We start from the raw sequence: 12,166 nt of genomic DNA on the forward strand, positions 1-12,166 counted from the left end.
TAGAGCTTGCAAACGAAGGATCGTGAAACGGTAGTGTTGTGAACGATCTGTAGCGATTTTATTAGTTTTTAATATCAGTAGTGAAGTCATGTGTAGGAATTAGGGACTGCTTGTCGAATTTGTCTGCATTCGAATTATCCAACACTTCGATGAATCGAATAGTGGGCGAATATAAAATTGAAAACTCGAATTTTCAAATATTTTGCGCATTGTCAAGTCTGTGGATATTCGTAACACTTAAACAACGTGACGTGACTGTTAATTCAGTTCTTTTAGTTCGTTGTAGTTTTTTAGAATTGGTTTTCATTGATATTTAAATATTCACATGTTCGAATAGTGCTTCTCGAATACTCCAATTTTCGAATTATGATATTCGAATTATTAGATATTCGAACACTCGAGTATTTGAATAATGATACTCGAATACTCAAATGTTCGAGCAATGATATTCGAATTCTCGAATATCGAATAATGATAAGTGAATATGAATAATGATGAATTCTCGATATTCGAATAATGGTATTCGAATTTTTAATGTTCGAGTAATGACATTCGAGTACTCAAATATTCAGAGTTTATTTATAGCTACGAATATCTATGGAATATTAGTGTATTCAATTATACGCATAGTTTCAGTCCTGATATGGATTAATTGGCACGATGCAAGTCAGATTTGAAGAAATAAATATTACACATCTGTGATAAAAAATTTATTACAGAAAACAATTTAATATATTAAAATGTTTGAGAACTTCTTTCGTATGTGGAGAAGAGTGCTAATAGTCTGCATCTTGAATCTGCTCAGATACGCTGCGCCTCGATTATACTCCTATAATTTAACAGAAATAAGTTCAGTATAATCCAAAAGTGTCGTCGACAATTTGTACTCAAAATTAAAATTACTAAATACATAATTCATCTAAAAAAATTATATTTAGAATCAATGTATCTCTCTTTTGATTATTAAAATTATTCATCCTCAGGTAAAAGTAATATCATTTTCTAAATACATTCGATTCAAAAATTCTAATTTTTAAAAATATAAATATTTTGGTCTCTTGCAGTTAGCTACGTAATAGTAATACATATTGCTTTATTGCAATAATTTACCAGATTTTTCTAGTCTGGATTAATTCTATCAATTGCGATTCAGTATAAATAAAATCTTCGTAAAAACTAACACTACTGTCAATTGTCGTACAAGTGTCTCGAAACTTTAGATACTTTTAGGTTCCAGTGTACCATTCGTAGTAACCTTATAAAAATATCAACCTGCAGCAAATGATCATCAACTTTGGAAGAGCAGCAATTACTTCTCCACCATATCTCTAACTAGTAAACAAATACGATCTCTCAGCTTACTTAACCTTTAAATGCATAATTTTTGTCAAAAATTCCAAATACAATTGCAAGAAAGTCATTTTACTCTTAATACTAAAAATAACTAAACATTAACTGGAAAATAAATTAAATATATATTATATATACACGTTTAGAGGTAACTCAACGTATTGAATCTTCGTTTACGATTCCTTTCTACCAGTTAACATTCGTGTCTTCTCTTCAAAATGTGACCAGAAAACTCCTTTCGAAGTCACAAAATCTTGAAACCCTTAACAGATAGTTTAACTTCGACCCCCAGAATTAATTGCTCAACGATAAAAATCGAGCCATGTTCACGAGTACCACAAACAAGGTAACCTCGCTGCTGGCTGAACATGATCAACTAGAAAACTGATTTGACAAAAGATTCAATATACAAAAATAAGAATGGGAATGATGTCTATCTCAAAGATATATGGTCAACATGATCCGCGAAGTTTCAACCGCACACTTACTGAATGACTCTGCAGATCCCTGCTGGGTCTTTCTTTCTTCCCTGGGTAACAAGCATTAGTAGCCGTCACTGGAGACTAGTTTCGAATTTTTGATGAAAATTTTCCACTTGGAGTCCGGACCATTTCCCTCCAACGTCAAATCGTTTTCTTCGCCATTCGTTAACTCCTCCTCGATCTTTTTCTCGATCGCTTGGATGTCCAACGACTCCTGCTGGCTTGGTTTCACGTTCTTGTACTCCAGAATGTATTTAAGGTTTTCATTCTGGGCCTGCTCGAGTTCGTTCAGCAATTCCGCCTCGACTACCGACGATCCGACCTGCGCCGCTGACCACCACCAATCCTGCTCTGCGTTGGCAAGTGACCCGGCCTCGTCAATTTCCACGGATCGGCGAGACCGTTGTCTCTCGTGGGGTACAGCCGATAACGCTAACGCGAACAACGCGACGAACACGAACAGACAACCGAACAAACGTGACCTACCCATCGATGAACTCATGGCAATTCTTGGACTATCGTGTACGAATTTCTGATTGCGAATTTTTGATATTCCTCGAATATCGTTGATCGTGGATTCGTCAGCCAAGAAACCACTTGGGTCAGACGTGGACGGAAGAACAGAGATGTACCTTCGACCGATTGACTGTGACGTTTGTACCAACGATTATCCGTTTCGCGATTCCGGGTTGCTTGGTGAACCGCGTATCCGACTTCTAACCACAGTACTCCTCTCGCGAACGAGACTAGATTTATAAGCGATTCTCTGTCACCTTGTTACCAATGCAGCGCACCCCAGCCACCCATCCCTCCTCCCCGTTTAGCTTTTGACGTTTCGACTCGGCAACAGTTGAAACCACGTAACCACACCTCGATAAACCACTGATAAAAATAGATCGTTGCCAAATCAGCCTGCGAGTGAGATTCGAGTTGACTCCTTAAAGGGTCATCTTTGGTTGGACCCCTTGGTGAGTGGTATCCATGGTAGTTCACGGAGGGTCCAGGTGCCCAAAATGGAGACGTCCGTCCAGAGGAGCTCGATGATCCACGATGGTGTGAATTATTTGGTAACTGAGCGATCTATTTGTATCACTAAGTGTGTTTGACTTCATAGGGTTTTAGTTACCTGGATTGACTTTGTTCGATTTAATCGTACGGTGAATAATTCAGTAAAATGATATTCTGAGTTGTTATTTGTACTGAGATGTTATTGACAATTTTCTGAATTGTCGTCCGGTGAGAATTATTTATAATTATAATAGTTTAACATCAAGGTATTACGAAATATGCGAAGTTTGGCGATTTTAAGGAAGTTTTATTCCGAAATTCGATATCGGATTTAATGTGAGGAATTTTTTGTTCTATGTCTTCGTACTTTTTTTTATTTATCATCTTTTTAGACGACAATGTGAATAAATAGTAATGTAAATAATGTGAACGCGAAAAGTAATGTAAACGCTAGGTAGGTAGCTTCTTGTGTAGCAATTATTCGTATCTGTTGCGTAAATTATGTTCGATTGGTGTCACAACGATCTATTATTATACTTCGATAATTCTGAATCAGTAGTAGGGAACACAATTATTCAAGGTCAATGGTTATCTTATTACGGGCCGTTTAATTTGTGTTTTTAGCGGTTACAAGACAGTAACAAATAAAAAAATTCACAGAGTCATGAGATATAAAAAGATCAAAATACATCCATACGACGAGTCTCGTCAAATACATGTAATTTCGTGTGAGGGACTTTTTTAAAAAGTCAATAGATAACAAATTATTTAGTATTTCAGATTATCATTCTTATTGACTCAACCTACATCATAATTTTATTTGCTCGGTACGTGGAGAGTGTAATTCAGTGATGTGATAACTTGTACATGTGTGTTTGAATATGAATTTTCGAAAACTTGTTCGTAATCGTTAGGTTTACATGTGTCAGAGTTCATTTTCAGAACATAATAATACACATTTAATAAAACGTAAGTTCAGTTGGTTAATAATTATCAGTAATATGATTATAATTATATTGTCAATTATTTGAACGATCAATTAACTTATTACTTCTTTAAATTGTCAACTAATTATCAATTATTTGAATTATTAATTCAATTATCGATTATTTAAATGCTCAATCATCAGATCATAATTTATTAAAAACTTTGAATACTCTAGAGTCGTAGAGAAAGCATTGTTTTTTATTTTATTTACATTTTTTGTTGATTTGAATAAATACGCATACATCTCACGTCTACTTAAATTTGTACGAACGATTTAGATGAACGATTAAGTATTCTTTACATTTAAAGAGAATTTTTTCGTTATTTCTATCGATGTAGATATTTTTTCACTTAATTATCTATCACTTCTTAAGTAAATGATTATTTTATTTACGTAGCAGTGAAAATATAAAAACGAATTTGATCATCTCAGTAATCGATCACGCCTCAAATCACGAATGTATGATACGAATGTATGACATGAATGACCAATAATGCAAATATTCAATTTTCCTCAAGATTTACGACTATTTACTCGTTCACTCGTTTTCAAATAAGAATATTTTGTCACCAAGGAAAAAAATTCAGGAAATATAGAAATTTATAAAATTGGTACCTCTTCAAGAATATTTATCTAAAATTTTATGATATTTAATAATAAGATCATAAATTATAATTAAATAAAACAACTTGAGTTTAATTTTAATTCACTATCTTCTTAGTAAATTTTACATCATTAAAAATGATTAAATGTTACGAATCGTTATATTCTATCGAATGTCCAAGCCTTTTTTCCATCATAAACATCGTATTTGTTGTTACTCAACCCGAGTCAGTGACACAAGACCTTTCGTCGAACAGTGAAAATCTTTGTAACAACTTCAAAGTATGTTACTCAACGCCCTGCACTTTCTAGTGCAAAGGTCAATTTCGCGGAAAGTTCGATTTCTATAGTACCTAAAGGGCTTTAGTCCCTAAGAGCTAGGGCCATCCTCACTCTACCAGATACTTCAGTGTATATGCAATCCAAAATCAAATATCCGATAGAGAGAAATTCTGAAAGCATTTAGTTTGCATCTCGTCATAACATTTCTCTACTCTCAAGTGTTAGAACTGTTGTTACAAACGATATAATATTTAAAAACTATCGTAGAAATATATTGTATTGTTAATATTAATTATCTACGAGTTTTCTGTTAGAATTTCAACAAAACAAAGAACAAATAAATCAATAGTATTTTTGTTCGCCAATATTTTAAATTAACTCGAAGGTACAGAACTTGTAACCGCAATTCTTTACTAAAATTACATAAACGATCATCTTCGAATGAAACAAATTTTAATCAAGTATGTAAGAAATTCCCTGCGATAAAAGACTCTAATGTTAGATTATTGCTTCATTTCTTTTTAAGCTTATTGTGGTTTACAGATAACATTATATATCGTTTAATAAAGACGCATGAATCTAAAACTGAATGTTCTTAGAAAACATTATAAATGATAAATATTCGTTTTAATGACAGGATACAAGTAATCGTCAGATCAGCTATCGTTGTTACGACAATGATACGACATTGTTAAATAGAGTTTCTCAGAATCCAAATTACATGAAATAATAAGTAGAGAAATATTTATGTTGTTAAATATTTAATTAAATATTTTATAAGTTGGTTGAAATTGAGAAATTTACTAAAAATGGTGTTGGTCGATTTTCATTCAATCTGTATTATATTTATTGTCCTCTTTTCATCTGTAACAATTCATTTGTAACAGTGATCCATACTCGCTGTGTGCACATAATTTTCCTTTTGCTATAGTTTTTAACATTTCTATCATACTTAATCATTATTAAAAACTGTATCGGATTTTTCCCTATAAATTATACCATGCACGTAGAAAGATTAAGAGAGATTTTCTATACTAATCTGGGAAGATAATACCGATGCAATTCAAAGTGGTAACGTCAAGTACATTCCAAGAGGACTCTTACCTTGTACATCGTTTTATCATCCTAGACAGAGCAAGTGATCGCAACGTCTTCGTAACAATTTTCTTTAGACTCAAACATAGACGAATCTTTGCAATCTTTCCTCTTTCGAACAATTAAAAGTAACATTTTTTCAAATACTTGTCCTGCTCGTTTCCAGACCTCCAGAAACAGTACAATTTATACAAACACTTTTCAGTATCTTTTATCGTTTGAGAAAATGAAGTATAAATAAAACGGGTGACTTTGATGCAAGGTGAATTTTCTCGTATGAAATGTCAGTTCGAGGAAAACGCGTTTAAAATTTTGTTACACACCACTCCATTCAAATGCTCATATTTTCGACAATTCTTCGAATTTTTATTTACTATTTTAAAAGAGTACTTTTATAAATTCTAAACGTTTTGTCATCATTCGTACACCTATTATGTGAACAGCTAAAGAATGAGAATACTTCGTCTCAATAATGAAACCTCGAATTGCAAAATAGGAAAAACCTTAAATGAAAGAAGTTCTCCATATCTTCCTTGATACCCTGCACATTGCAGTTGAGAGTGAACAATAGTAAGAATGAATGCAATTAACACGAAGGGATAAACTTCTCAAGATTTACTGTACACCATTTTGTTAATCTACAGGTTCTAGACTGTTTAGGTTCTAAACACATTGTCCATTACTTACAAATACCCTATATATCGAACTCAAGAGTGAAGGACAGTGAAAGTGTTTGAATTGAGAGTGATTGAACATAAGAGGATAACCACGTGGCAATTTCTCAACATTCACTGTACTTTGTCGACCCAAACTCGAGATTAGATCCTAGACGTGCTGCTCGTTACTTGCAAATACCCTATACATCAAAGTTGAGATCAAGGGGCAGTTACAGCAACTGCATACAATGAGCACAGATAAGGATAACTACTAGGTTGTTCGATAAATTTTGTCGAACAGTACAGTACTAAATTGCTCAATAACTTTTATCGAACAATTTATTATACAGTAACTTCTCAAGATTCGCTGTATTTCACTTTGTTTACCCAGAGAGTCCAGGATAGATCCCAGACCCCTTTTGAACACAATTGACACGAAGAGAAAAGGAGGGATAACCAAGTGCCAACTTCTCAAACTTCACGGTTCCACCATTTTGTCGACGCAGAGTCTAGGTTATGTTCTAGATACAATCTTCCCGCCAGTTTCCCGCCAAACTTCTTTGCGTGTCCATTAGAACCAGGTCCTCGTAGTCGTAGAGCTAAATGTTTAAAGATCGTAAACGTTGCAGCTGTTCGAACCATAGATCGTAAAAGAAAGTCAAGAATCATCGCGTCAGCTGACACCGTGGACCCGCCTCGATGGAGGCGGGTTCTTGATCGATCGAATGATAGCGTCAGGAACTATTACTCGAACTGCGCGTTTCGTTTTGTAGTCTCTGCACGCGCGCGCGGATATAACGCGGGGGTGCAGGCAGCCCGAAATAATTTTCGCCCTCAACCCGTGCCATCCCTCCCTCCCTCCCTCCCCCGACCGTGGAACCTCCCGGCGGAACAGCGAACGGGGACGGTTTGAATTTATGGCAGTGAAAAGCAATGCGATCAGTCGAACGTGCGGTCGTCTCGGCTCGTCGAACTCGTATGACGGAATTTCGAATCCGCTCCGCGTCACGGGCGCCATTTTTTCGCCGGTGACATCGGTCCGCGGCAATTTAGGTCCCGCGCGCCCCTGTACCTTTTATCCGCATTGGTGCGCCGTAGGCTTGATTAAAAATTCTACCAAGAGCCGCGAGAATTTAACGCGATCGATCGTTGTTTGGTTAGAGAACCGTTTTTATTCAACGTGGTGTATTTAACGAATAAAATGTAATGAACAGGTGAACCGAACGGTACGAGAAATACGTCACGCACCAAATTGTGACACCGATTTGGGTTAGGTCGTACTTGGTTTGTTTACATGTGCGTGGAATAGAAAATAATCGGTGTCACGTGGTGACCAAAAGACAAAATTCTGAGATTGGAATTCAATTTTACTCGAGAGATTATTATAGGATCATTTCCAACGTTTTTAACCTTTCCGGAAATTATAAATAATACTGAGTAATTGTTTCTAAAGAGAACTGGTTATTTACCTTATAATAATTTATTATATAATACCAAACAAGCAACTTTCGTTAAACATGTTGTCTTCCAAAGATCTTAAAATAATTGATCGTAAACGTTGCATTAGAAGTGCATTGGTATGCCCACCGATCGTTTTGTTAATCCTCGGTTGAATGAAAATATTTCTTCAGAAGGATCGATAAGGAAGGATTGAAATAATAAAATTAGAGAAGATAAACACGAAGAGTACACCCCATCCAATAACATGTAATTTTCCCGTTCCAGGCGGCGTGGAGAAAATGCAGTATGGCCAACTACCGAAGCAGATACTCAGCAGACACGGTTTCGAGGGGTGTCTCGCATCGTTGGACCTCAGTGGGGAAAGCACCAACCTGATCAACGACGCGGTTGTCCCGAGCACGCTGGTGGAATCCGGCTGCGACATGTACGCCAGCCTTCATTCTGGGAAAAAGTGCACACACGACCTGTGCGCGAATCATGGCACATGCGTGCAACAATGGAACAGTTACACCTGTGACTGCGACATGACCAGTTTCACTGGCTCGACATGTAACGATGGTAAAGATGAATATTCAACGATTCATAACTCCTATTTCCTGACCCCGGTCACGGCTGTGCCTCGTACAGAGCGGAACCTTATTCTTAGTGTAAACGAAACAGGTGCAAAGACACTGAACAAAATGCTTGACCGCACTTTATCCGTATAGTCCACTATGAGCAGGTCAAAGTCAATTGGTTGTTTAGGACTAGTTCTCCAAATGTTAATATTATGAGTATTTTTACACCATGTCTGCCGTTCTGTTTGAGAAATGGCGCGTGTTACCGAGAGCTCGAGAGATCTACGATGAATGGTATAGCTGGAAACTGGAAAGATGAATCCATGGTTTAGAGTAGTGTAGTATCACGTGCGGGGAGAGTGTAAACAGTGTCGAGCACCAATGTATCCAATAACAAGGAGCGGTCTGTTCACGTGGCGACGATAACACTTACCTCTGTAGATCAGTGTGAGATTACACGATACGATTAAAGAATTGTTAAATGGTGCAACACAATTTTTACAGTGGAACGTGACTGAGAACTTGATATTGAGTACTCTTTGAAGATGCGTGAAGTTTCACCTTGGGAGATACGGTTATGGTTATTATAACAAATTAACTACTTCCGTTCCTCCAAGAACCCATTTTCACGATAGATTCTCTGTCGAAAATTTCTTGATATTTTTTTAATAGGTATTTCGTAATAGTAACTATACTTTTACGTGAGAAAGAATTTCTTCCAGAAATCAACTTTTCAGTTCTGTACAGTACTTCGAGATAAGGAGAATTCTTTCTAATTATATGATGGAGATTAAATTCAAGATAGATTAATAAATGACGATCTTTATAGTCCTCGTTTAATCTTGTATGTCACAAAAATGAGGTAAAATATTCTGACCAATAGAACCCACATACTTGTCAGAAGTCATCTCTTGGGCTCAAATTAATATCTGCAAATTTTTACAAAAAGGCAGGCTAACCAATAAATATAGTAAACTAAGCCCCTTAGTAATTTTAAATACTTAATTGGTATTGAACTGACTATAATCGTATCTATGAATAGTATCGTGTAAACATTATGGTGGAGTCAACGAAAGAAGTATATCGCCTACCATATTGAATGCTCATTGCAAAGTATTTTAAACAGTTTACAATTTTGTCCTTGTCAAACAATATTATCGTTGATTTTGTTCAACTTTTCATTATGTTAAAACTAAAATGTTTCAAGATTCAGATTTATTTGCTTTTACCGAAACTTGTGAGAGTAATTAACAGATTAAAATTTTTTAAATAGGATCTATAAAAGAAACTCCATAATTGTTTTGATTTCTGGTATTTATTATTCCAATTACAATTATTGAAATTACTATCACTTGTAGTACTACACTTGAATTCAATGTTAATTGATTCGATCGTAGTATATTTCGTCAAACTATTTAGTATTCAGAAAAGTACATGCGATATGCTCGAACCCATCACTACTTTTGAGTCAGTAAAAGGAAGAACAACTGATGTATCTCTCCCAAGTCTATTCTCTCGTTAACTCTATGGTAATAAAGTGTTTTCTATTGGAGTTATAACCCTTTAAACTTGCACGTTGACGAAACTGGTTGAAACCACACTTTTTTAACAACGAAATCAGTTTGATATTGTCGTTGTATTGTCCGTGGAACACATTCAAAAATTCCAGATATATTCTAAAATTTATTGCAGTCTTACAGAATATAATCTTAAAGATATTAATTTGGCAACTGATCCTCGTTGAACAATCTAATCTGTGATATCTCCCAATATAAAAATTTAATAAATTGCAAATATTCTGATTATGCAACGTTCTGTTATCATCGCTAATTGCGAGCTAATATTATCAACCTTATCTTCAATCGGTATCTGTACTTGTTTGCACTCTGTTATCGTAACGGAACAATGTGAAATAATATTTACATGTATGACAATTTATTTGAATATTGAACCCGTTTCGTTAATGATTTCGATGACCGTGACTCGGAAAGGAAGCATTTGTTAACCTACACTTACATGATATTTCATCGGTACGATTAGTGAAATAGATCAAGTTTGAAAAAATATTTGACAGATCACACTGTTAATTATGAGCTGTTGAGTAAATAAATAATTTATAAAATCAACAAAAAATGATAATTATCGTTTGTATCATAGCTGGTGAAAAAAATTAGAAAAATGAAAATAATAAGGTTCGAAAAAATGGAAGTAAAAAATTATCTTTAAAGACTCGGTAACTGTAATGGAATTTAACCATAACACCGAGAATGGTATTCATTGATTTTTTTAGTAGAAAATATGATCGGGTCATGTTGATGAAAAACATAATGAATTTTATAATATCCTACGAAAACATATAACACTTTGATATTATCCCTCGAAGATTTTATTTTAAAAAAGTATTCTTTAATTTGTATCCAATATTAAAGTGCGAAATACTTTTACGAAGACTTTGTCATTCCACACCGCGTGACGAGACGAAATAAATTTGCGTATTTTATGAGGTGCGCTATAATCTGATTACTCGAATGTAGAGCACTCGTGTTGAGTGCTGACCACGTTGTCGCTTTAAAAAAAATGCCTCGTGCATCGAAAACATTTTTTAAAAATTGTAATGTATTTAAGAAACTTTTATAATGTTATTAGCCCCCTCAATGGGAACAATCTTACTCAGCGTGGAATTTAAATTTTTTAAATAAAATTTCCCTAGTTATAACATTATTAACACACTGTGAATGCAGATAATTAAAAGTTTCGCACGCCGGTAGTAATTCATCGCAAAATGGAGAAAATAATGCGCAGCACAATATCAACATGAATTGTTTAAAAATATAGTATCTCGGTTATTGTTATTTACCACGACACAATGCGCTCCTTTAAATCGTTTAAAAATGATCAACGAACACGAGTAAAATTACAAATTCCTTTTATCGTTACTTTGATCGATCTTCGTAAGGCTACAAGCCTGAGAATAAATTGCTTACAAGGTAATTATCGAGCGAATAATTTGAAATTTAAATTATACTACTTATTCCTTACGTAACTGATAACTGAAACTACTAACGAACCCGATAGTAAGTGTATGTTGAGTAACACTTGCAACACTCCGGATGCATCTATCCCGTGTAAATAAATATCTGCATTTTATACGAGTTGTGATTTTATTTCCTCGTTATGGTGTCGATCGTTACTAAAAATACGTGACCATTTTGTTGCAGAAGCGGTAGCTTATGAATTTGGGGCCGGAAGAGGAATTATCACGTACACCTTCCCCCCAGACCGAAGACCGGAAATGAAGAGCGACACGGTGGCCTTGGGTTTCGTCACCAACGTGAACGATGCTGTGCTGCTCAGAATAGAATCCTCCGATAACGACGACTACCTCGAAATCGAAATTGTTAGTAGTGACAACAGATGTTTGAATTTTAGATAACAGATCAAATGAATCACCGTGTTCGGATACGGCGTAGTTCTGAAATTAGTATACCTAGTCGTAGAATAAATTCTGTTGCGAATAGACTGGGACTATTATAAAAGAAATACGAAACATTGACGTTTATATTCGAAATTTATTTGCACGGTTAATAACGAAAGGAAAACAAAGCAAGGATAAATTGGATAAGATTTTAATACGAATAAGTACAGAAGGATGGATATACATATTTTAACATTTTTTTTTAGGAT

The 12,166-nt window shown here is 35.0% G+C and overlaps 1 protein-coding gene across 3 annotated transcripts in view; it reads left to right on the plus strand.

Annotated features, from left to right (window-relative positions):
• Nrx-1 (neurexin 1) overlaps positions 1-12,166 on the plus strand; it is a 674,791-nt gene that overhangs the window by 584,104 nt on the left and 78,521 nt on the right. For all 3 annotated transcript variants that reach the window (XM_076310652.1, XM_076310653.1, XM_076310654.1), the window contains 2 exons: positions 8,190-8,483; positions 11,701-11,879. In XM_076310652.1, coding sequence (XP_076166767.1) covers positions 8,190-8,483; positions 11,701-11,879 — 473 coding nt within the window. The remainder of the gene's footprint in view (positions 1-8,189; positions 8,484-11,700; positions 11,880-12,166) is intronic.

Source organism: Ptiloglossa arizonensis, chromosome 4, assembly GCF_051014685.1.
Source record: "Ptiloglossa arizonensis isolate GNS036 chromosome 4, iyPtiAriz1_principal, whole genome shotgun sequence".
NCBI classification, from domain to species: domain Eukaryota; kingdom Metazoa; phylum Arthropoda; class Insecta; order Hymenoptera; family Colletidae; genus Ptiloglossa; species Ptiloglossa arizonensis.